This window comes from Calonectris borealis, chromosome 5, assembly GCF_964195595.1.
Source record: "Calonectris borealis chromosome 5, bCalBor7.hap1.2, whole genome shotgun sequence".
Taxonomy (NCBI): Eukaryota; Metazoa; Chordata; class Aves; order Procellariiformes; family Procellariidae; genus Calonectris; species Calonectris borealis.
Window position 1 is genome coordinate 8,449,514 of NC_134316.1, and position 27,180 is coordinate 8,476,693.

General features: G+C 44.6%; 1 protein-coding gene across 1 annotated transcript in view; it reads left to right on the forward strand.

The window, feature by feature from the left end:
• RHOJ (ras homolog family member J) overlaps positions 1 to 26,578 on the forward strand; it is a 57,922-nt gene extending 31,344 nt beyond the window's left edge. The window contains exons 2-5 of the mRNA XM_075150884.1: positions 15,382 to 15,440; positions 20,920 to 21,084; positions 22,408 to 22,503; positions 23,985 to 26,578. Of these exons, the coding sequence (XP_075006985.1) occupies positions 15,382 to 15,440; positions 20,920 to 21,084; positions 22,408 to 22,503; positions 23,985 to 24,131 (467 nt within the window). The 3' untranslated portion in view covers positions 24,132 to 26,578. The remainder of the gene's footprint in view (positions 1 to 15,381; positions 15,441 to 20,919; positions 21,085 to 22,407; positions 22,504 to 23,984) is intronic.
• The last annotated feature ends 602 nt before the right edge of the window (positions 26,579 to 27,180 follow it).

A 27,180-nucleotide genomic window follows, 5' to 3' on the forward strand; every position in this document is an offset into this window, starting at 1 on the left:
CTTTCTCCACCTTCATTGTTGGTGTGTTTGCTCTGCAGAGCCGGGCTGGCCTCTGCCCGCCTGTTTGCACCGGCCTAATACAATGGAGTCATAATCCGAGGTGTTGCTGTCATAAAAATAGAAACGGAGAACAATGTCGTCCTTAAAACCAAGGCTTTTCATGTATCTGATTGTGTAAAATACGCTGCTTAAAATCCATTCGCTGTGCTAACCAGTAACTCAAATCAAAGGCGCAATTTGTATCATACTTGGTAATCATTTGCAGGAAGTAGCTGTGGATTTTCTACCTCAATTCATTTCTCCTTTATTTGCAACGTTCTGTGATTTTTCTGCAAAGTCCCTTTCCTCTGAAGTCAGATGTGATCCCCATTAGTGGCACCTTCATGTAGCTGAAGAAATGTGTCAACATTTTCTAATACAGATTAAAGCTCCAGAAAACAAGGGGCAATGAACTGCTCGGCCCTCTGGAGACCAGTGTGAAATAATAGAAAAAATTACCAGGCATGATGTTTAAAACGGTCTCTCAGAACACCTCTTTTAAGAGCTGCGTATTTCAGACAATCATTAAGCAAATACAACCTTAAATAAAGCTAGGTGGAAAATAAATAATATTTCTGCCAGATGAAAGAATAATTTGCAGAGATGCCAAATTTCATATTGCCTAGTATTTTGATTTTTTAATGGAGGTATATGCTGCTATCCTGTATTTTGCTGACTGTGTTCCTTTCTCGCTTAAGGGAAGAAAGGAAATATTATAAAAATAATAATTTCATTATAAATTTCTGCTCTTCTGCAACTAGTGACCACTGCTTTTTAAAATCAAAACTTTTTAACAGCAATTTACATAAAAATATACACTGCTTGTTTCTAAATTAGTTCACTTTTTTCCCAGCCACAAGCCATTATGACTGATGTTTCTCCCAAGCAAAAGTAATTCCTCTGAGCTCAGCAGAGCTGCCTCTGATGTTCACAAGGTGGAAGAAAAGGTGAATGAAACCTAATAAATCTTTTCAAGAGTAGATACAGTCTAAATGGAGTTACAGCTAACAGGGAGTGCAAGACATTCCGGGAAATTCAGCCAAATTAGAACATTTGAGTTGATTCAAAAATTGTATTCAAGCATGGAATGATTAACAGAAAAGTTAAATTAATTAATCCTAATCTAAGAGTTAGAAGTTTAAAGAGCTTTGATTAGAGCAAAAACCCATTACAAATTCCTGTCACTTGGAAAAGCTACACATTTCAAAATTAATTTTCATTGTACATTAGGATGAAAGTTTAAAAATTATAAGATTTTCATAAGAGCAAACTTTCTGTAAATAAAATCATGAATAAATGGATCCACTGGAAAAAACTCAACTATTTCACTTCAAAACTTTGAAATCAAAGTGGTGGTCACACCTATCTGTGCCAGCCTTAGTTTTAATGCATTTGCAACAACCTGAAGATTTTGGACTCTGTATTAAATGCCATTTTCACCATCGTGAAAAGCATTCCATAGCTGACAGGCAGATCCAGGTACTCGTGTTTTGCCACGCCCCTCATCCAGGCTGGATTGCCCATCGCCCAGCAAGCCACCGGCTGCCCCGATGCCCACGGTGCCTCCCTGGCGTCCCAGGCCTGGGTGGCTGGGTTCCCCTCGGGGCTTCTGCCGCTCCCAGCACGCGTTACCGTTAGGGCAGAGAAATAGCTTTACATAAACTGGTTCAGGTCTTTTCGACAAAGGGAACAGTTCAGATCAGGGTCAGTTATTTCACATCATTTCACTTCATTTCTCCCAGTGGAAACATCTGAACTCTTCTGTTGAAAGTGACAGCTTCCCATGGAAACTTCTGATTCTGTAGAAATCACATTTTCTAGCTGAAAATTCCTGTCCAGCTCTATACAGGAATTCGGATTTATTTTTTTTTGTCCAAAGGAAAAAATCCTCTGGCCTCAGCTCAACCCGGCACTTCAGCACCTCTTCTGTGCAGGGCTGGGCTGCAGCCAACGTGCAGCCTCTTGCTCTCCTGCAAGACCCAGTCTGTGCTGAAAAGGCCACCAAATCACCCCGGGTGGTAGGAAGCACCCTTCTTAGATCACGTTCTGCTGCATGAGTGCAATCCCGCTTGAATAAAGGACTCACCGTCTCTCCCTTTCACATGCGCGCACAGGAAGACGCAGAGGGTTAAGAGCAGGCGTGTCATCCATCCGCATCTGTTCCTGTTTCAACATTACAATCACTTCATTGTCTGCAGCGGCTGCCACACTGGAGAGGAAAGTGGAAGGCTTCTCAACAGGACATAGAGAAAGCATTAACAGCATTTAAAACCTTTATGGTAGCCAAGAAAAAAAAAAAAAGAATTTCTAACTTCAGATTTTCTTATCAGAAAGTTTAAATATTTCCAAGATTTTTGTTTACGGCGTTTAACATTTCTGCTTCCTAAGTCATATAGGTTTAGAGCTGCTGCACAAATGTTTGGCTAATCTCTGCAAGCTGCAGGGTAAATAGCAGCTGAAGTTTGGTCCTGGTGCTAAGTACAACGGGCCTGATTCTGCTTCTGAGAAATGCAAAACAGAGTTTCCATCCTGGTCCTCCTTGGGTTCAGGAACAGGTACTTTGTTTTAAAGCCCTTTCAAGCAATGTCCCACCGGGAAACATGCACGGGAAAAGTCAGCATTAAGGTCAAACTTAAAAAAGACGCAGACAAAGCATCAGAGAGGCTGGTGTTGGAAGGGGCCTCAAAACATCATTTCATCTTTCCCCTGCCCAAAACAGGAGCGACGGTATGTAAAATGTCATCTACGGAAGCGCTGGAGTTTGGGCAAACCTAATACTGCTGAACTCTCGCACTTACCTTAGCATATCATGCAATGCATTACACTGGAGACAGCTAGATTCAGATCCCTGTGCCAAATGTGCTCCTGCCCCAGCAGTTCACAGCTCAGAGGATCAGATGCTATTTTAAGCTACGCCACCGTAACTCTGGAATGATGCCCGAGGCACCGCGCTGCTCTCTGAGCCGGAAAGCAGGTCCGACCGCAGGTGTCTTGCTCAAATGCACATGGCAGCGCCTGGGACACACACACAGGTACCCTGCAGGTCTGGGCCCAAATGCAGCACCCAAAACACCCCGAGCCATCATCAGCCACATCTTTGCATTAGGTACAGCAGCTAGCTCAGGGCAGATTTGGTCAGCTTGCCTGGCACCTGAATGTCAGGAATAGGAAACCCAGGCTTTTTGCACAGACGGCAGCCAAGCTAGCGGTTGCTTTCTGTTTATATTTCTGCATGTCAATCATATTTCATAGAATCATAGAATCATAGAATCATAGAATCATTAAGGTTGGAAAAGACCTCTAAGATCATCGAGTCCAACCGTCAACCCAACACCACCATACCCACTACACCATGTCCCTAAGCGCCTCATCTACACGTCTTTAAAATACTTCCAGGGATGGTGACTCAACCACTTCCCTGGGCAGCCTGTTCCAAGGCCTGACCACTCTTTCAGTAAAGAAATTTCTCCTAATGTCCAGTCTAAACCTCCCTTGGTGCAACTTGAGGCCATTTCCTCTCGTCCTATCGCTAGTTACTTCCCCTAATATCAGGCTGTTACGGAAAACACACTCCGGTCCCCTTCTGTGTACATCACAGATAAATTTTTCTTCTTTTCTAGCTGTGGCATCTGTACTTTTTGTTGAACATGTTGGTAAACAGCGAAGCCATTTTTCCCCTGAATCACGTCCAGCAGCAGTAGGATGTGCCCTAGTGCGCTGCAAGCTGTAGCATTAATGAATCTGCCGGGGTAGCATCTCTCCACCACCCTGACACAGCATCCAGGACAGGTCCATCTTAGCCCCATGCCCCTCACTCCTTGGCTGTTCTACCACAATTACCAACACTGATTAATGTGGGCTGATACTGAGAACCAGCACGGCCAGCACAGACCATCTGCCCAAGAGGCCCCTTGGCCACTCTTAGCCAGGAACTCTTCAGGAACACAAGAAGCGAAAGCTCCCCAATGTGCCAGCCTCAAAGTTCTCAAAGAATTCAATCCACTAAAGTTGTAGCTGCTGAAGATTAAAATGCTTTTGTTCTCACCAAGCACTTGGGACCTCTGTTAAGTTCAGAGCATAGGGTCTTCTGCCAGTGTAATTCGCTGTGATACAGCTACTCCATCATCTGAAGATCCAGCCCACAATGAGGACAACCTGTCCACTGCAGAGCAGAAATTTCATGCCCTTCCATCAGCATTGTCTGTTCCCATTGACATCTAACCCAAACCAAGGCAGATTGCCACCGGTTTTAGGGAGACACTGTTACAGCAAAGAGCCAGTGCTCTTAGGCAGCACTGCCTCTCCAGACTGCTTTCCTCTCCCTTCCAGGCAAAAAAAAAAAAACTAGCTCTGATCCTCAAGCAGTGCAAGAAGAGAAGTAGTGGAGAGCTGCCTTAACTCCCCACAGCCACGTAGAGAGCCTTGTCCTCCCACGCTCTGGAAAACACCCTGTGTATTGCCTGGGTACATTTCAGTGAAATTTGTCTCATTTTGCCACTAATCTTCCATTTATTCTGATGTTATTTACCAAGTCTCGTGTTCCCTTCATAACCAGATGCTTGACTTCATAACTTTGGAGATAAACTTTTCCCCAGCACTCAGTTGCAGTTAGAAGAATGACTTTTGCCTTACACAGACAGGAGAGAGGAGCTAGGCAAAGAGTCAAAGGTTGCCTTTATTCCCACTTTTTCTCCTTGGAGTAAAATTCACACTCCTTGCTCTGCATACCATGATCTCAGCATCGCTGTTAGGAGACTCCAAATACATCCTTCACAGAATTAGGTTTCAGTAAACAGTTGATTTAAAGAGTCTTGACTGACTTTGTCTGTGTTAAAATAAACTGAAAATGCCATAGCATGTGGTCTTTTGCAGGTCAGGTCAGCATAGATAATTAAAATAAGATAACTCCAATTATCAGTTATTCTTTATTAATCTCAGAGCTCTACCACCTTTGTTATTGACTTGAGCCCAGCTCTAGATAAACATATATTCCTAGATACTGTGCTATGGTGATGGAAGTTTTAAAAATATTTAGAAGATCTAAAAATACAGATATAGATAATAATCTACATTCTGCCCTTAATTTTTTGGATAGGGTGACATTGCAGTCACAGCCAAATTTTTGTTCTTTCATTCATCTCAATGCCACAGGCAATCACGTGGTCTCAGGAAGGGCACTTCCCCTCCCTCGGGGTTAAGATGACATCTAGTATTCTTCATTGTTTAGGGACAATCATAATATTTTTAATAATATGTTCAGGTTCTATCTATTTACATCACTTAATGCTACATTTGTTCCTCTGTCGAGCATCTGCTTGGATTTAGTGCTATTAGTTTCAGTAAAAACACCCTCAATTAGAGTATCATTGAAATGAATGCATCAGAGTCTATTTGCCTGTAAATTTAGTGCATTTACCTAGGCAGTTATTATTCATTTCTAACTCAGGAGCAGAACTGCCTTCCACAGGGACAGCTGATGGTGCACAGGGAGCTGAAATACTCAGGAAGCACCTCCCAGTCTGCTGCAGTGCACAGCCCTCTATGTAAGACAGAATGAAATCTAACAAAACACTCTCCTAGACACAATGTCAATTGTTCTTCAATTCCCCAAGCACTATCATCATGTTAGCCTTTTCCATCTAGCACAGCTTTGCACAACGTTGAGGTCCCAAGAGCTCCCTCAGGACTGTATTACTGGAGAAACTGGGCACAGCTTTCCTTGCAGAGACCCCGAAGTTCCTTGGACTCTGCTATCGGCGAAGCTGAATTTGTCCAAGGATTGATTAGCACAGCAATAACTCACTGAGATGCAGGGGAAATCCTCCAGTGCTGATTTTACAAACAATGAAGTCAATGATTCCGATAAATCAACTTCATTCATGCTGTCTATAAATAAGTAATGTCCCAGACTGGGAAGAAGCTGGCTCATGTTTTAGTGTTGTGCTTGTTCTGAAATCTTTGGGAATGTCCGTTCTCTTTCATCCATTTCTGGACCAGATTCATTCTGCTTGATCTTCCTAATCCACCTCCGCTGCTTTTCTGTTCTTTGTCACGTAAGCTGGCCAACGCTGAAGTCTGACTTCTCAATGCATTTTGAAAGATTTACAGTGGTTCATATCGGCCGCTTGAATAAAACGGATTGGTGGACTGGTACATCTCTTCTGTTTGCATAGTGAATACCCAGCTGTGAAGAGCTGTAGCCTTTTTCCTCTCAAGATGCTAAAAAGACACATAGTAGAAGTCATAAACCTTCCTATAGGATGACACTGTCTAGGTGAACCTATTCCTGTTGCAGAATGGGACAACGGAGCTGTCGTTTGGTGTCAGCCTGCTTCCCCAACGCGGCTGCAACGCGAGTCGGGGCTGGGCATTTTCCCACCAATTCCACTGGAATCCTCAAGCCTGTATGGGTGAGGCAGAGGGGAGGGGGTGCCCCTTCCATGCATGAGAAATAGGAGTCCAAGGTGAAGAGCAATCCTTGGGGGCAGTGGAGAGATATCTGGAAAGGAAACATGGAAAAGTGTTTAGATATCGCTTCTCTGATGCTTCCAGAAGCACCTGAAACATCCCACTGAAAAAGCCTGTCTCTGCATAGTCAATCCCAGACTTCCAAAAGTCTTTAACATTGACTTCCATACCATGAGAGTGCTGCAGGAGCGTGACTATCTGCCTCCCCTTTTCTGAGATGCCTTCAGCGGGCGTTTGAGTTACAGTCTCCAAGTTTTCCATGCAACTGCAGAGTTAAAAAGAATATAATAAAAAGGCTTACAGATACAAAAGTCAAGAATTACTTGACTTTGGCCTTAAGAATATAATAAAAAGGCTTACAGATACAAAAGTTAAGAATTACTTGACTTTGGCCTTAAGAAAAGCATGAAGTACTGCAAGACTCATTAAATAACGAGAATAATCAACCAATGCGAGCTTTAGATCAGCCGTTGAGGGATGACAGGTAGAAAGTCATGTTACCTCTGGCTAGATCGTTAATGAAACCATTGCTAGACCACACTGTCTGGTCCTAGCGACTGCTTGAAAAAGAATTTGGAAAAGAGCTACAAGAATGATATAAGAACAAGAAAATATGCCTTGTAGGAAGACACTAGATAAGCTATTTAGAGCAGAATAAATGATGCTATGAATCCTATCTGGCTTTAAAATCACTAAATGTCTGTGGCCTAAAGACAAAGCAGCGAATTCCTCACCACCTCATTAGACCAAGAGCTACACTGAGTGAAATCAGCTGAATCCTGCCCCGGAGGCCTCTCTGTGCTCCCACCGCAGGGAGCAAACTGGAAATGTTTTTCAGATATTGTAAATATCAGATGGGCAAAAGTATTTGCTCAGCAGAACATAGATCTCATCCATTGATGGGGTGACAGAAAACGGTGAGGTTTACTCACAGCCCTTCTTTTGAAAAATGCTGGCTATCAGAAGCCTGTACCAGCTAGCGGTAGATGATTAGAGGAGTAATTAAAGAAAGGCATTTAGTACATCTAAAGTGCGGTATTTAGGCCAGTTACAGGGCAAAATAGCATGCTTTTGATTTTCCTTTCAGAAAGAATATAGTTAGGCTGCAGGATAAGTCTGAGGTAGAAAATCAATTTGGCTGTAATCAAATCTTGTTCGTCATGAAGGAGGAAATGGGGGAACATGCCATGAGCAATGTGTGACTCGGTTTCCTGGAGATGACCCTCGTGTGGAAGTGAAGAATGGCCCAGGCTTGAGTCACAGGGCACTTGCAGACCCCGGGTGAGCCAGGGCTCCCGTAACACCAGCTCTTATCTACCCTGGGCATGTTGGCCATGCAATGTTGTAGCATTGCATTCAATCAAAGCAAAGGGAATATTTCCAAGGAAGTATGCTACAGGGATAGCCTTCTAGCTCAGCTGAGTTAATTGTCATTCCTGGCCTGAATGATGGGCACATGTCATTAAGGTCTTTCTTACTGTCCTGGTTTTAGCTGGGATAGAGTTAATTTTCTTCCTAGTAGCTGGTATAGTGCTGTGTTTGGGATTTAGCATGAGAATAATGTGATAACACACTGATGTTTTCGTTGTTGCTAAGCAGTGTTAATACTAAGTCAAGGACTTTTCAGCTTCTCATACTCCACCAGCGAGGAGGTGCACAAGAAGCTGGGAGGGAGCACAGCCAGGACAGCTGACCCAAACTGGCCAAAGGGGTATTCCGTACCATATGACGTCATGCTCAGTATATAAGCTGGGGGGAGTCAGCCGGGGGGCAGCAATCGCTGCTCAGGGACTGGCTGGCATTGGTCAGTGGGTGGTGAGCAGTTGCATCACTTGTTTTTCCTGAGTTTTTTCTCTCTCTCTTTCTGTTATTTTCCTTTTCATTACAAATTATTATTATTATTAAATTATTCAATTATTAAACTGTTCTTATCTCAACCCATAAGTGTTCTCACTTGTACTCTTCCAATTCTCTCCCCCATCCCTCTGAGGGGCAGGAGGTGAGCGAGCGGCTCTGTGGTGCTTAGTTGCCAGCTGGGGTTAAACCACGACATTTACTCTTTTTTTGACCAGCTTCCTTTGGTGCAGGCCAGACTGTAGCATCACTAGGGCTTTCATTTTCAGATTTCCTGAGTGTTCCCAGCTTCAGCTGCAGCTGTGTAACATCTCCTGAAGTAGGTCCACAGCAGCTAAAATAAAGTTCCCCAGACACTGACCCAACAAAAATCAAAGCAGCATGTAAGAGATTAATCACTGGCAGCCCTATCCCTGTTTTCTTCACCTGGGTCAGCCAAAGAAAGATATTTCTGAACACCAATATGACCCAAAGTAGGATTCATAAATGCACCTGGAGCACTTACAAGGTGCTACAAAAATGCACTTCCCACATTTACTTTGCTTTCCTGTGGAATACTCAAAGCTGCTATTTCTTAAAGCCTGGGATATGTAGTTTCAGTTCAGTTACTTAGATGTCTGACTGTTATGGGAACGAAAGGGAATTAGAGACATAAATGTCTTTGAGGCATGTTTGAGTTTCAGTCCCTAGTTGGAAGGTAACAGGGATCCTCACATTTCAGCCATAGAGACCCTTATTTAGGAGCTATGCGGTACGAAAACAAGATTTTTTAAATTGATCTTTTTCAAACTCCTACAAAAACACTCCTGTCCCGCCTGGGGTAAGCCCCAGAAAGCAGCAGACATCTGTGAAGAGGAGGGGGATTCCCAGTTCATTAGGAAAGCTTTCACAAAACTACGTTCAGGAAGGAAGGAAGATGTTACCCAACAAGCAAACATATCGTCAGCATCCCCAGGAATATCAGCTGCTGGAGAACACATGACATTCAGTATATCGATAACTTCACTTCACAGAAATCACTCTGAAAGGTGCCAGAGGAAGGAACTTGAGGTCCCTGAGACACCCTGGCATTTGCTGCAGTCCACAGACTGTGTTTGCTCTTGAAGATACAGTCTGGACTTGAGTCATGCCTTGAAAAGATGATTACTCTATCAGAGAGGGAGTAAAAACCCCTGGGGAAATCATTGACTGGTGCCCCCTTCTGAGGAGTTCAACTTCAACCGCAAATCTATGCCAAGGAAAACACAAAAAAAAAACACAAAAAAAACCACAAAAAAAACCTCTTAATTGCAGGTAGACACTATTCTTTATACAAATGACTTGACAATTATTCTCGTAAAGAACACAGAGGAAACTGAGAACAAATGGTTCTGGCATTTCTGAAAATGTTCTGATTTTATAGGTTGGTGTTGCAGCAGATATAGGGCATATTCCCAAGGGATACCAGCTTCTTCATGTACCGAGAGACCTGTGGAGAAGGAGGTTCAGTTCTCACCTCCCTGGGAGCTGCTCTAGTCCTCTGAGGTGACACCGTGGTTCCAGTCCCTCTGACTGAGTATGGAGCGGTTCACCCATTATTTTGCCAATAAGATCTATGTTCCTTTTTTAAGACAAAAATATTGCTTAGTTTATTTCTCATTGCTATCCTCCCTCCTTAGTATGACATCTGTATTTAACACTGATCAGAACCAGTTATAGTTTTATGTAGACCTTCACCCAACAAACAAATGCAGGAGCAAAGAAGTTTGGTTTGAAGTAGCATCATGAAACTGGGCACAAGTTGAAGCCAAGAGTTTAAAACAATATTGCTCCCTCTTGACTGAGGCCTGCATGAACAAGCACCTTCAGCAGTGAAAGGAAAACTATAGGGAACACATGCAAAGAGCTTTCTATCTAGAAATGAAAAATTTGGTCGAGTGTCTACCCATCCCTTAAAGCAGTAAGGACCCAAAACTTCCATCTAAACTCCACTGCCGCTGACCAAAAACTGCTCTTTTGTCCATCTTCTGATTTTACCCTCTTTCCCAGCTGGAAAAGAAACAGACTCGGGCATTTCTACTGTCAGCAGGTCAACCAGAATTGCAGTTGTTCTTATACTGGTAGCCATTAGTCTGTGTTAAGTAACATGCATCTGGTACATATAATCATAGTGAACAGACAAATGCACGAACTTAATAGTCAGAGCTTGCTGACAAGGGCAGAAGATGGCCCTTGTGAAAGTTTGAGGCTTGATGCAGACTAATTTGCCCCCAAAAATGAGAAAGCCTTTCCATTCAGGCAGGTGCTACCATCTCTGCTTGCTGTCATGCTCCTGGCATCTCTCTCCAAAGCAGCTGGACATTAATTTGTTGGCAGGAAGGCACTAGAATAAATAGATGACTTCTCCCATGTGGTATCACATTAGACATTGCCTAAGCTATTGTGTATATTCTGGCTAGTGGTTTCACAGTCATTTGGTTCTGCAAGCACTTCTTCACAGGCATGGAAAAATCCCCTGTGATGTGCACATCCACTCTCCTGTACGAGAGCTAAGAGCGTCTGAGCTATTGCATCCTGGTTTGGTGTCATACCAGAGATTTACATGTTGCTTTGCGTTATTAATCAAGGACAAGAGATTTTCGGGGGACAGCAGACAATTTACGTCCCCTTTCTGTCAGTGCAAACCGTGAATGTTGCTGTTGTGTGGCCGACAGGCTCTTCCAAGGGAAAATTCAGTCCCACAAAGTCACCAGAGCTTTGCTGCGAACAAATGAAATACAATGTGGGAAGGGTTTGGCAAAGACTTATTGTTGGGGATCTGTGCCCTGGTGGATCTGGGGCAACCTGGGGCAACAAGAATATCAACAAAAATTGTCATATTGTCCCCAGGAACACAAACTAATCACTTGTTTAAAACCAGAGCTCCCAGCTCAGACTAGTTCATGGTCCACACCCCAGATCCAGCTCACACAATAACTCCATCTAGCACCTTGCCTTTCTGCTGTGGCCTTCAAGCGGAACAGCGTGTTTCAGAGCTCTGTGTTGAAGCCCACTAGCAAAACCCCCAGGCACATAGACCTGCGACAAAGCCCTGGAGATGACCCCAAAATAGTTACTCAAACTCTAGCAAGCAATACCCAGCTAATTTATGATCTAACTAACATTTTAAAAGCAGTGTTTTACACATCCTGCACTTGGTTAAAACCACCCAGTGAAAGGATGAAAACGTCTGCCCCATCGCATAGTTTGACGCAACCCAGATTGGAGCCAAATGAGAACCAGGACTGTGCAAATATTCAGCCACATTTTATTGCAGTCCCCACTGCTCTTGGTGTTAAAGGCCATGCCGTTTCAGTGCTTAATCTGTATATCAATATGGCCAGTAAATGACAAGGAGAGTTCGTATTTAACTTGTTACTCCAAGACTGCCCATAAAGCCGAGTTCACAAGCCTGTAAAGGAGCCCGCATTACCCCCGGTGACTGGGAAGGAATTCCGCATTGGCTTCCCATAGGCTTGGCCACTGAGAGAACAGGAAAAGATAGTAAGAGGGTAAGTAAAAGTAAACTGAGATAAAGCCAAAAGTAAGGCCTACAAATCTAGCGGAGCAATCTCAGCTCATAAATACGACCGACCAAGCGGACACGCTGAACAGCCTTTTGCCTGACAGAGGCAGACTGATAAACTCTTAGTATAAAAATACCATGATGTTTTCACAGGCAAAAGCCATTTATTTTGACATCTGTTTTGCCTGCATGAAAGTGTGGTGGAAATTTCAGCACCAATACATTAATCTAGACATGGCTGTTTCAAGAGCCAGTGATTATTTGAATTGTTAGTGTGAGCCATTTGGTCCCCGTTGCATTCAGAGCAGGAATCCAAAGAGAGCAGCTTGCCTGTTGCTGAAGTTTAGCTAACAATACAGTTCTGCTGGGGTGATAGCTGTAAACGTAGAGAGGTGATGTGGACAGGAAGGATATCTTCGATTAGATAGGTTAGAACAATCGACAAGAAGAAAGAAAATAGAAAGGTTGATGGGGAAAAGAAAAAGAAAAAGAATAAGAGAAAAAGAGAAAGAGGGGGAAAAAAAAGAAAAGAGAAAAAGAAAAAGATAAAGAAAGAAAAGAGAAAGAAAAAGAAAAAAAGACTGGTGCCATGCAGAAATTCACAGCAGGACCCAGGAGAGGCAGGATGCTATAAGGAGAATTAAAATGTGGTGTGCAGGCTGGGTAGACTCAGGGTGCATTTTTCCAAAAGCCCTTGCATTTCTTAGCCCTTGTGTATGTGAAGAATAATGGTAGGACACCACCAGCCTCTTTATTCCCCTTCAGCATTTCCCAGAGGTCACCAAGGGCCAAACTGAACTGTGAAAACTATCAATAACTATTCAGTGTGTGGCTCCACAGACCTGTTGCAAAATTTCCACCGTGACTTCATGGACCACAGAGCACAGATAACAGTTTAGGACCTGTTGCAGCATATCCTTCTGGCAAAGCATAGCACATCGGAGACAGACAGACCTTTATCCAAATACCTTATCTCCAAACCGTATTAACTACTGGAACAAGACAGCAATTTGTATCTGCACCAGGGCTTTTTGCCAGTGTAGCTCTGACAGTCAGATGCCCCCAAGACATGGGCCGGCAAAGCTTCACAGCAGCCTGAGCCTGGACCTAGTACATTTCAGTGTGACTTTTAAGTTTTTAAAACACTGAATACCTGAGCTGATCTTTTGCAAGCAGGGCCCAGCTCCGTTTGCCTGCGCTCAGGGTTAGCCAGCAGAGAGGCAAAGCTGGATGACCATGTCAGTACTGACATATGGCAAATGTCTCTTCATATTCATCATACACATTACTTCACTTGCACCTCCATGCACCCCATGGCCACACAGTTGCCATATGAGCATCCTGCTTTGGAGGTGCTCTGCAGACTCCATACGAATTCAACCAAGGACTGACAGTGCGACTGATGCTCATGTGCAGTCCCAAACACTGCCTGGGCCAGCTGAGCACTGCATGGCTAACGCATTGCAGCTGGAAAACTGTCTTCAGCTGAAGGGTACATCTTCGCACAGTCGGTCCTTGAGCGGAGTAAAATCAACAGAACAGGTCTGGCTCCTGCACTTCTTGGCATACGGACATGTTGCAACTGGAAAAAAACCTCACACCTCCCGGCTGCCTCCAGTAAGCTGTGCAGGACCACCTGTGCCCCACTGCTTCTGAGAAGGGAGCTAAGAAAAGCAAGCGTATTGTCAGTAAACTTACACAGTTCATACCTCTACTGGGACATTTTGAGAGACTCCCCACACCACAAAAAGTTGAAAGGTAGGGTTCTGGGGAGGTTTCATTCAAATTAGTTTATTCAAGTCAGGTTGAAGGAAGGGGATGGGTCATCTGGACTGTCTCCTGTCTGCACTGGTACCCTTCTCCCCACCCTGGTAGTTCTTCCCTGGGCTCTTCCACCCATGGACATCCATGCTCAACAGCTAGCCCCATTTTGATTTCCCCCGGGAGCTGCACTGTGTACGAGCTATCTCCTGAACTGAGGAGCTAGAGGAGGGCCGTCGGCCCCTTTCCCATCTCCTCTTTCCCCTGCGCATCACAAGGCAGCCCCAGCAGCGGGTGAGTGCAGCCCGTCCTGCTCTCGTCAGCAAGTCTGGGCCTCACTGAGCCTTTGTACTTTCAGGATGTCAGTTTTGCCCTGTTTATATGCTAGCAAAATTACCGTGTCGCTTTGCGAGCAAGTAAAGCTGCTGAATAATCAGTTTGTCCAGCCACACTGACAAAGACTTCAAGACTAAGAGATTTCAAACAGGACATTGTTCCCCAGTGCAGGAGCTATTAACTTCTATAAGCTGGTAGGTGCTTTTTGCCAGCCAGTGCCTTATCACTTTTAAAAAAATCAGCAAGAACCTGTGTGATGTTTTCAAGCCTCCTCTTTGCCAAAAGTAACTATTAATCTTTCCTAGCCCTCATCATTAACTGCAAGTTGTTAGTGGCCAACAGGCACCCGTCTTAGCCTCCCCGCCAGCCATAGCTCTGTGTTCATACCAGCCCTTTGCCCTCGTCCTTAAAAAAAGTGGTAGCTGCGAGAATACCATTATTTTGAGCAACTTCCCTGATGGATGTTTAAAGTCTTCCTGTTGACTAATGGGTGGAACTGGATTCCCCCCCTTTCTTTCCAGTTGAGTAGTAATGATTTAAGCAGATTAACTGGTTAACTAAATGTCGTTAACACAGATCTTATCCTTCATACAAAATAACACTGATTACAGAAATCAGCTAATAACAGGGTTCATCCAAAGGCAATGAGAAAACATTTTCATCAATGTCAGTGGGCTCAAAATGAAGTTCAAAGTGAATTTTACTAAAGGAGTAAACATGCTGAGTGTGACCAACAAACTAAGCCCTGCTTTCCTTCATTTCCAACAGAATCTGTTCAACATCCCTGCAACTATTAGTGCTCCTCTTCCTCCCCATCCTTCAAGGCATCCACCACACAGCCCCATATGTTAAGCACTGCCACCTGCGATTGCGTGACACAGGACAGGACAGGTTGCCCGAGAGGCAGCGCACCTCCACTGAGACCCACCTAACATCAACCTCTGCTGAATGCTTCATTGCTTCACAGCCTGGAACAAATAAAATAATAAAAAAAAAACCTCTCAATGATCCATGACAAACCTACCCCAACGCTCACGGTGGGGTGCTGTGCTTTCAAGTCCTAGCACCTTATGGGGGTCTGCTGGTGGCTGCAGAGACAGAAGCAAATCTCCACCGGTCTCTGGGTCCCTGATAGCAGCAATGTCTGCAGCTCCTCTGTCTGTGGAGAAATAAGAGCTTGGCATAAAGCATTTGCTTCTGTTGTGACTTTAGGTTGCCTTCAATTTGGGTTGAATCTATGTGTTTGGTTTAGGATGCATATTGTAAGGTACGTGCTAATGTGTCAGGCACAGGGGTGTATTGGCGTTTTAGCATTAAAACACATAAAAATGAGGCCACTGGCTTGTGCATAAACAACATCTCTTGTTTCTCTCTTTCAGTAACTGTGACTGTGGGAGGACAGCAACACTTGCTGGGACTTTATGACACTGCAGGGCAGGTAAATTACTGCAAAACATTTATAAGTTTCCTTTCCCATGGTTTGTTTGTTACTGCCATATACTGGGGTTTGTTGTTCATGCTGTTTGTGGGGGTTTTTTTACAAATATTAACAATCAATTGTGAGTTGTAATGGTTGAACTGCTGAGCTCCTTTTTGTTTTTTTACATAGAGATTTCATTCTGGTTCAGTAAAACACACACAAATACACTCATCCCTATGACTGCATTTTGTCTAAGCAAAAAACTGAAGCCTGATTAGGCTGTTCAGCCTCCCATATATCCACCTCCTACTGCAAATATGACGTTTCATATAAAGTCAGTGTTTTCTTACATTTACCACATGGTGGCATTGAAGATACAGAGAAGAATTCCCGTTTCCAAGATCAGAAAACTAACATAATACAGCACCAGCCTATCGGTCACCAGCTAGTGACTTTTTAAATGGTAACCCAGCCAGACTGGCACTCATCCCTGCATCCTTCTCCCAGGACAAGGCTGTCCATTACAGGAGACTCTGTACCCCATGCTTACTTACATATATAATGCTTTTACTCTTTCCACTGTCCACGGTCTGATACAGTGTGCTTGCACTAAAAGTTTGCCCAAGAGCTTTGATCTGTGGACTGATTTCACCCCCCGGAGAGGAGGAGAGAGTATTTCTCACTGCCTTGCTCTGCCGGTAAAAGGGCAGAAAAGGGTACAGGGAGCAACACATTTACATGGTGAAATTTCCCTCTCCTCCCTCCAAATGCCAGCAACTGGCAGAGTAAAGAAAGGACCACCATCCGCACAGAAACTTTGCAGAAAATCACCTGCCGAGAGAGGAGGGAGCAGGTCCCAGGTCCCTCCCAGCCTGCGAGGGCTGGAACCCACATCCACCAGCTCCACCAGTCAGAGCTGGCACTGGGCAGCTGAGGACGTGGTGTCACTGGAGGCAGCGGGAGAGGAAAGCAGATTTGGGAGCTGCTTCACTCTCTGGGACCCAGCAGCCCTGGATGCAGGGCTTTGCTTTCAGGAGCGTTTCTTGGCTGTGCTTTTTTTGGCCATGACTGACTGCTATGAAATGCATAAACAACGCAAAAGACCCTCCTGGCTGCAGAAGGCCACTTGTTACAGAATATATTTTGCAGCAATATGCAGAGAGGTCAAAAACTGCATCAGGACAGACTGTCACTTCCAGAAAAACCTGCACTCAGCAGCACTGGGACTTTTATGCTTTGGGTTTCACTTTTTTCATTTTATTCCTGTCACATATCTGTAGGAAGCCACTGTCACTTCATGGCTAGCTTGGTGTCACTTACACTCCACCCGTCCTTTCTATTTACATGGTGCAAACAGATGATCCAAAAGCCAGTCCCAAAATATGACCCAAGTCCTTGTCCCATGTTCAATGCATGTTCAATTTTCTATTCTGTGCTCACAAACGCAGAGCTCGGAGTGTGTCTGTCATGATCTGGCAGCACCACAAGCTTTTGCAAACAAGACTGGAGTTATATTCAGTTCTCAGCCAGATTTTACCCAGTGCCTCAGAATTTCTACTTGTCTGTAGAGCTGACAGTTCCACCTGCCACCCCTTTCCTCAGCAACACATTCTCTTATTTGTCCTCCTGAGCCAGAAGAAACACTAATCTGTCTCTTTGACAAACTTCACCCCTCCACAATCATTTTGCCATCTCCTGCTTCAAACTAGCCAGAGCACCACCTGCCTCCTTCTAACTCATCAGCCTCATTTCCCTTTCAGACCTTGGTCCATCTAGTCAAAACTCAGAGCACAAATCACTTCTTGATGACTAGATTGTATCTCCGGGGAGGCTGAAAGGATGATGCTTCCCACATGCTCAAGCTATAACAACAGATCATCTGGGTTGTTTCCTCCCTCCTTCTCCTTGTGTTGTGTGGCTTTCCAAAGGCATTGGTGTGAAGTCATAGCTAAAAATAGTATTTGACATTACGGTGCTATAAAACATATGCTAATGAAATAACAATTGGAAAATGTACTCCTGCAGCAGGACCCTCTGTCAGCCTGAAGAGAGAGTATCTGGGGTATCTGGTTTTCTGCATCCCTGGCACAAACAGTCCTAGGAGGAAAAAAAACAGTGGTCTTCTTTCCCCAGGCAGGACTCAGGTGCGGCGTGCTTTAATGGGCTGACACGACAGGGAGCGTACGTGAGACCAGCACGGCAGTAACATAAAAAAAGCAAGTTTTGCTGTACTTTCTGGGCCCAAGCGCTGCAAGGCTGCTGGTGGCGAGAGAGCAGGGAGGGAGCAACACCGGTTGATGCCTCTCGGCCCCTGCAAGTCATAGGCACGTAATTCAGCAAGGCCAGGTCTGGTGCTGGTATTTCCATGCCAAACCAGTAGCCAGGCAGTGTAACTGGGAAGCCTTGCACTCCCTAAATAACAGGCAGCAAAATGCAAGCATGAGCCAGGGAAACAAATTAACGATCAGCTACAGCCCAACCCCACGAGGACTCACGTCCCTTCTCAAACACCACTGTCAGTAGCTGCAGCACCTCTGGATATGCCCCATACCCATGCAAATGTCCAGTCCCTTATTTACTCTACTTATCTGCTTGACTTCAACAGCAACTCTCTCTGAAATCAGAAATGATCTCGATGTGCCATATCTCATAACAGTCCATTGCAAGGTTTTATAGCCTTCTCCTAGACAGCAAATATGAACAGAGACAGGGTCTGCCTTCTCCTAGAGTATGAATAGAGATGGGGTCCTTGTATGTTGTGATCTGGAGGCTCCTGGCAGCCCGCAAAGACCGTGAAATACAGGAGCTCTGATCGACTCTTACCCATGACATTTGTGCTTGTGCTTTAACACGTCCGTGCAAGCTCCCGTGTGCCCTGACAGGAGACGAGACCTCTGCTACGTGATGCGCGGCTGTCCCTCCTTACGGTTTATATAATGCTCTGTGCTGCTAACACAAATCGGGAACACTCCTCCTGAAGAAGGATTTTCTAGGGGCTCCGAAGGAACAAGTGAAATAAAACGAAATGCACACTCCTGTAGCTGTCACCGCCAGGCAGAGCACTCGTAGCTTTTAGCTTGTAATTTTAATGGTACAGTAAGTTCCAGCCCCTCTAAATATGCACGTCTGGAATATTGAAATTGGTTATATTTAGCTAATTTCTTTCCAAAAATCCTAAATCACAATTCCTCGAGGGCTTGCTGCCACCACGTGGGTGTTTTAGGAGGCTGATTTGCAGCAATTAAACTGAAAACACAGAAAATGCCTTTGCCAAGCACCTAGTATCAGCCCATGTTGACTGTGGCATAATCTCAGAGAAGTCATGAGGTTTGATGTTCTGGGTTAAAATAACGTCCTGTAATCAGGCAGGCATCAGGCCAGGCCTCCCTCATCCACAGCATCCACATAAAACTTGGCTGTCTATAATGCAATTGCTCCTCTGCTTCCATTGTGTTGGCATCCACTTTGCCTCTGGTAACTCATCTGTGGGAGCTAGGTGTCATCTCCAGAGCCTTATATAAATCTCCTCCCAATGATTTTGCTTCTTCGTGGCCTGTATTGCTGACGTTCCCACAAACGTCTCTAAGTTTTCTTTCCTGCCATTCCTTGAACGTGGAGAATCCACGCTTTCTTGGGCTGATATGTCCGAAACCTCCTTTTGTCATGTAAATCCTTCTTCAGATCAATACTTTCTGTGATACTGGAAAGACATAGGCCAGTTGACAAATACTCTGGCTTCACCCCAAATACTGTTGCTGTGGGACTGGAGGTGGTAACTGGGAGTTTACTCTTCCTGTTGAAGTGGGTTTGGGACAATGAACATTCAGTTAGACAAAACAAAACTTTTTGTTTGGCGTTTAGGATGTTTCTTTAAACTTCTTTTTAATGAGACACTCATACTTCCTTTCAGAATAAATAATTATGGTTTTTTTTCAGAAAAGGTTGGAGCAGACTGTTCTTACATAATCCATTAGTATTTTTTGGAAACTAGTGTCGACTCAGAAGTAGTCTGGGTCATCTTATCACTGCATACTCAGTGAACAAAAGTCATCAGAAAGAAGATTTACCAGTCTCAACTCATAATTAAGCCCTCTCATTTGTTGACCCAACCAAAGCAAGACAGAAGCAAGACTGAATTAAGACACCATCTAATCTGGGCACACAGTGATATAGTCCTGCATCAGCTTCTCCTGCAGGACAGACAGCAGATGCATTGCTCCTGCCCCTAATGTGGGTTTTCCGTACCTCAAATATATGTTCTCAAGTCTGAGCAACAGCACCTGGATATCTTTTTTTTTTTTCCTTTTCATTGAGTTATTAACTATTTCAGTATCTGCAAAGCAGAACTGCACCAGTTGAAGTTTCAGGCAATTATAAGCAAAAAAGACCATACTGCAGAGACTTGAGGCTTGCCCAGAATGCAGAAACTGTAAACTAATGACCTAGGTCTCAGTCAGGCTTGACAGCAACATGTATTATCGTTTCCCACACTCCAACATTGTGTTCCTTTCCCCTTTTTTAATTCTGGACCCCCAAAAAAGTCTTCAGAACAGGTGTATCCCCTCTAAAAGCATCTGTTTTGTTGTACTGAAATTTTCTAACAGGTTTCGTTGAAAAGTACCAACCAGACGCAGCTACATATGCTCTCACTATCAGAAAGAGCCAGTCTATCCTTTTCACATGGCTTGCAAAAACTCTGCTCGGTCTCAACATCTCAAGCCTGAAAACAGACCCAAATTCTTCCTTGAAACTCAGCTATCAAAGCCAGCTCATGACATGACACAGCTGCGCTTTGAGCTGTTTGAAAATTCACCCTCTTCACAACTAGCACAAAGCGAAGACATCTCTCCTTCCCCAGCCCAGGGCCTGTGGAAACACTAAATCACCCCCAGTTATTTATCCAGCCACTGCAGGCTGGATTTGATCTGCTTTGTGCTTTCAAGATGAGTGTCTTCTGTTGACTGACACATTGCTGCATACCATACATGACTGCGATGGCACCAAATATCCCGGAGACCCATATTTGTTGTATATGGCCATGTCTATAATGCCTACTGGGGAATAGAAAGCCCATAATATTAACAGAAAAGCCCCTAGAGATGAATGTCATCAGCAAGTATTAGCTAGCGGTGACAGTCAAATAGTACTTCCCATGGTGGTATCACATTGCCAGAGCACTGAGGCCAGTACATGGAGCCTCAAGAACAATTTTTATTACACCACCGGTGACGGCCACTGTTTAGCATCACCCCTTACACCAGCCTCACCACGGATAATATCCACACAAACCAAATGTGTTAGCTCTTTTGGGTAAAGATGCTGACAAAACAGCAGCCCTGGCCCACGGGACGTGACTCTGCTCAGCAGCTCCCTAGAGGTTATGAGCATGCATGAGCATGGAGGGACAGTGTTAAGCAGTTCATCAAGAGCCAACGTGATGCTCCCATCTGCAGTTATCCCCCACCCCATAACACACTTGCTGTTTTCCCCCTGGCAGGAGGACTACAACCAGCTGAGACCCCTGTCCTACCCCAACACGGACGTGTTCTTGATCTGCTTCTCGGTGGTGAATCCTGCCTCGTACCACAACGTCCAGGAGGAGTGGGTGCCCGAGCTGAAAGTCTGCATGCCCAACGTGCCTTATGTCCTCATAGGAACACAGGTAACGCTTCTCCGGGGCACTGCTGGGAGGTCTTCATCGTGGAGGTCTTCAGAGCGAGGGGGGTCCTACTCCACCCCAGGGGTGGCTGGAGGCTGAGGTCTCTGGAAAGGTTTCCTATTTAACTTCTTAAGTGAAATGCAGCCAGTCTTCCCCTTTGGAGGAAAACTCGGGGACTGGGAATGGAAACCAACATGCAGATGTCCCATCATGCTAGTCATGACTGGCAAAATTCATCCCATTTTTTATTCAAATGAATATTAATGTGATATCAAGGCATAAATACCTATAGGGAGAAAAGATTTCTGACAGGCTTTTATTGAGGGGAAAAAACCACATCAAAGTCTGTGGTTAGAAGCAGAAGCTAAACTTCAATCTAAATTTTAAGAATGGGAATAATTAACCAAATGACTTACTTAGAGACATGGGAAGGAAATAGCCTCCCTTCATGCTTTCACATCAACATTGCAATTAGTGACTCACCGTCCTGTTTGTGTTACAGTGGATGTTAGACTAAATGATCAAACCACTTTATTTTGTCCTTAAAATCTATGAATCTATCAATCAAATAAAAATGCCTTAAATATGGGTTTGCTTCCAAGACACAGAGTGGCTAGAGACTGTGAGAAATAGGGATACGACCGTCTGGAAAATGTCCGAACACTGGACAGTAACCTAAGCCAAGTTAGAGAAACAGATCAAATTCTGGTCGAAACCAAAATCTTCATGCCATAAAAAAGTCCAGTCGTTCAAACACTGGCTTTGTCTTCCACACTGGAACAATCTAAAACACCCATTTTAAAATAAAACTATTATCCTTTGGATCACACACTGTGAAAATGGATGGGTTTGAAATGCCAGAATGCTTCACTTTGATGTTTTCCATGGAAATAAAGGATTTTGTTTCAAGTCAGTCAGACTGAGCTGCGTCTGTCTGGCCTGTCAGGGTGTTTTTCGGGTGATGCAGTGCAGGGTCACAGCAGCCTCCCCTTCCAATGTGGCTCAGGCTTCCACCAACACTTTCCAAGATGCATTGTGAGGGCTATTGAGAACCACATCTTTACTGTACTGCAGCTATCTGAGCTGTGGCCCAAAAACCTGCCAATAAGAACTAATTCATCTTAAACAGAAAAAAAAAGAAAAAAAAAAAAAAAAAAAAAAAAAAGGAAAATACATGTGCAATACATTTCTGAAGTATCATCTGAGGCGAGGAGGACAGATGCCCTTATGTAAGGACATGACTGTGGGTTTGTAAAGCTATGAATATCTGTCTCAAGAATTACAGCAAGGCAATACTGAGCACAGGGTTTTTGCCTTTTCTACTAGATTGATCTCCGGGATGATCCCAAAACTTTGGCTCGGCTGCTTTACATGAAGGAGAAACCACTCACCTACGAGCACGGAGTGAAGCTAGCAAAGGAGGTAATAGCTTTTTCTGAGGTCCCATGAACTCGATTGATGACAGCTTTCCATTGGGTTTGTTTCATTCAAGGTGAACTCCTCTGGGGCACGTTGGTTGGTCCCAGCCAGAGATTAAAGCCTCTGCTAAAACAGGCTGGACCCAGACACAGATTGCGGCTCCCAAGCCTGCTGTTCTGCTGCGATACCCAACTGAGCTCTAACAAAGCAGCAAGGTACACAGGGCAGCAGACGGCAAATGGGCAGCAAAACAGATTTTACTGCCTACTTTACCTAAGCCAAGTGCTTCTTTTTCAGGCTTCTGCCGGGAGGTGTGTGTGGCAAACCCCTCTCTGCAGTCACCTCCTGCCAAACTCGTCCCTATCCCTTACAAAAGCACACACAACTTGATTCTCACTTATCCATTGCACTTCAAGCAGCAGAGAAGGAGTTCCCAAGGTTTCTTTCTCCCAGGAAGGTAGGGGGATAAAAGCCTTCTCCAAGCCCTGAAATGCAGGCATCTGGACCCCAGCCATTTCCACCTTAGAATCATAGAATCATAGAATCATTAAGGTTGGAAAAGACCTCTAAGATCATCGAGTCCAACCATCAACCCAACACCACCATACCCACTACACCATGTCCCTAAGCGCCTCATCTACACATCTTTTAAATACTTCCAAGGATGGAGACTCAACCACTTCCCTGGGCAGCCTGTTCCAAGGCCTGACCACTCTTTCAGTAAAGAAATTTCTCTTAATGTCCAATCTAAACCTCCCTTGGCGCAACTTGAGGCCATTTCCTCTCATCCTATCGCTTGTTACTTGGCAGAAGAGACCAACACCCACCTCGCTACAACCTCCTTTCAGGCAGTTGTAGAGCGCGATGAGGTCTCCCCTCAGCCTCCTCTTCTCCAGGCTAAACAACCCCAGTTCCGTCAGCCGCTCCTCACAAGACTTGTGCTCCAGGCCCTTCACCAGCTTCATTGCCCTTCTCTGGACACGCTCCAGCACCTCCATGTCCTTCTTGTAGTGAGGGGCCCAAAACCGAACACTCTATTTGAGATATGGCCTCACCAGTGCCGAGTATAGGGGGACAATCACTGTCCTAGTCCTGCTGGCCACACTATTTCTGATACAGGCCAGGATGGTGTTGGCCTTCTTGGCCACCTGGGCACACTGCCGGCTCATGTTCATCCGGCTGTCAACCAGCACCCCCAGGTCCTTTTCCTCCGGGCAGCTTTCCAGCCACTCTTCCCCATATAGGCTGCAGATACTGTTACAGGCCCTGGTGTTGATGCTCATCCCAGCTCCCTCGCTCAGGATGACCACCTGAGCTTGTCCCTTAGGCAGCCAGATGCAAAAGAGAGCAATGACCTGACCCCCTTTCTAAAGGTCTGGGCTTCCCTCTGTGGCAGGACATATACGCATGTAGAAGGATGCTGGAACAGGGTCGCTCTGTCTCTCCCGACAGTGGGTACTCACGTTTTCTCTCTTCTCTCTCAGATCGGAGCACAGTGCTATCTGGAGTGCTCAGCCCTCACGCAGAAAGGCCTTAAGACTGTCTTCGATGAGGCAATCCTGACCATTTTCCACCCCAAGAAGAAGAAGAAGCGTTGTGCAAAGTGCCACAGCTGCTGCACCCTTGTGTGAAGTCACTTGGAAAGAAAAACGAGATGAGTTCAATGAAACCAAGCAGGTTAGAAAGGCAATGAAGGTCACATGCAACTGAAATGGGGAACATGACCAGAAAGGGGTCCTTCTTACCCAAATATAGGAGCCCTCCGTTCTGTGAAACCTCCAAGCTGTACCACACTAGGCCAACTCATGTCTATGTGCTTTCCTAATCCTCCGGAGTTGTATGCAGCCTGTTCCCACCACTGCAGACTGCACTGAGCCAACAGACACCAGGATGCCTGCTCCTGCTTGACTCTTCACCTTAGGAATAAGGTGAAGGTGGTGTGAGGAAAAACAAAGAACTAAAGGTGGTAAAAGAAACAAGAGAAACTCCATTCATGGCCTTAAGCAAGAATTGATCAAAATTAGGAATTTGCAGTACTTAGGAATTGAATCTGAATTGACTGAAAGCACATGGAGATCTGTAGAAATCTAATATGTAAGATATACACTATAGGTAGGAAGTACTTTTAAATTACTTTTCTTTTCTAAGACTCGCTGGTTCAGGATACACTTTAATTTGTTCAAACTACATGGAAGCAAAGGTGGAGTGATTCCAGTTTGTTTTCACTTAATGGTGAAACTTCACAGCATCAGTATGTTGCTGCACCCAAGCTATCAAAATGGATCAACATTTACCTCCAGACTTAAGGAATGTTCTTACAACAAAAAAAATGCAAATAACTGTATTTTAACAGGGGAATGTTCAGGCTGAGCCATGTCTCCATAAGCTGGGAAAGGAAGAACAGAGTTGTAGCATTAATGTACTGAAACAAAGAAATTCTGGCACCAAAGAATATTGCCCTAGACATGAAATAGCAGCGTGGAACAATGTCTCTTCCAAACTGAGAACATGAACGAGACACATTGCCATGGCAACTGAAAATTTACCTTATAGATCAGCTGGATTTCTACAATCTCACCCAGCAGATGAAAATAGCAAAAACCAAAAAGCCAAAGGTCATACTGACTTCAAGTGCTTTAAGATGACCCAATTGCCTTAAGATTTTTTTTTTTTTATGGAGTATCTCATGTAAAAAAAACCTCATCAAAGTGGAGTTGTAAACATGTTGATTTATTGTAGTCTCCCTCCTCCCATTCATTACTTCTTTCTTTGCTCCTGTTTTTCCATCTTCATTACTGTGAGTGCTGTTGAAGTTGCAGCATGGCTGCAGTCCTCAGGAGTGAACTTTCACATGAGTCGCCGATGATGGGCTGCAGCCGACAGCACAGAGATGGGAAGTGCAGACCTTAAGGGAAGGGAAGCTGCCTGTTAGCTCTTTTTGCTGTTGAAGAAAGCATGCCTTTTCACTAAAGTCTCCCCAGGGAGCCTGTACTTTTGCACATCACAGCAATACAGACGCTCAGAGGTGAACTCGAAGGGTGTGTTGTTACTTGCATCTGCCCTCGGGTACCCTGGCAATGCCATGAGACTGTCTTCTTGTTATGGATTTCATTCCCCAAGCAGAAAATCACAGTGCCAGCAAATACAGATTTCAACACCTCTGATGTAACTCCTTGCAAAAGCAGTGTCTGTAGTCAGCGTTTCCAGAAGTGCTAGGAGTAAGCAAGTAACAGCCGTGCACCCTCGCACCCCAGGGACACGTGCCCTGTGCCCCCCCGCACCCCACTCCAGGGGACTGCCAGCCCGCTCCTCTCCAGAAGCACTGTAGCGTGGCTGAGTACACACATGCAACCAGAAAACTCTCATGATTAGTGGTGAATTATAGACCGGGTGTTACTTGGAGCAATTAGCCACTTCAGCAGGACCACGGGAACTGCACCGTTGGTGCAGAGAAGGAAACGAGCACGATGGAGTGCCCAGTCCTGCAGTCACTGAGGCTTATGGATCCAAGCTCCTCCTTTAGCATGAATTCTATTTACCATGGACACCTGCAGAAACCAGCTCTGACATCCCAAAACGTTGCCAGGTAGAAATCAACAGTTCCCTCTGACAAACGGGATCAAATTCGAGGCAAATACCTTGTTGCTGTTAACCCAGCAGGCTTTCACTCACCATCTCTTTCCCACCGCACAGAAGCATAGATGAAAACAGAGTTGTGCTAAATCAAAGATAGACAAAAGAAAGATTTCCTCACTGCTGGCACTCCTTGTGCATATTTTATAGTTGGTTTTATTATGTCCCAGCCATTTGCTTCAAATGGACTGGCTGATAAAGCACAGCTCAGAGTGAGGGCAGTGCTGAAGCCCGGTGAAGGAGTTCGTGTCGTGCCGCAGAGGCTGTGTTGCCGTCCCCACGTATAGCAGTGAGTATTCGTACAGCTGGGACACTGGCAATCAGCTGAACTATAACATGTAAAGAGATATTAGGGGAGTATGAGGAAAACTAGGAGTGGATTAAATAAATACATATTTAGGTAATGTTTGTTGGCTTACAACATGACTAGAAGTCCACTGAAACCAAAAAAAAAAAAACTTTCAACAGATTTCAGAGAAAATTAGAGCTTTGCTGTGCTACCATTTACTTCAGTGGAAGTAGAATAAGATTATTGCTTCGTTTAGCTCATGTAGGTTGCTGTAGAGCGCTAGCCTATATACAAATCTCTGGTTAAAGTAAGTGAAGTCTGTTTTAGCTGAAGCGCAATGCAAACACTCAGGTTGGAGCTGCCAAATATTCTTAGAGCTTCACAAAATACAGAGGAAATAGAAATCCAGACTGACAGCTGAGCTTATCATAAAATAATGAGCACACTGGAAAAGTGCAATATAGCATTCCCGGCATGCATCAGAGAAAGCCACAAATAATAAAATGATATGTTGTGTGCCACCGAGTATCAGGGGTGTCTATTAATACTAATGGGATGGCATAGGATAGGCATATAAAATGAAAAATCAAATAGGAAGTTGTAGCATTAATGTAGCTGCAGTGGTTTGAGGAAAAGTAACTAAAAAACATATGGTGATGTAGAAGCTAAAATGCAACTGTCCTAATGTATTAAACTGCAGCACCCTGCATAAATCATTGCATAGCAGTGAAAGCAAATTACAAAAGCACTTACAAAAC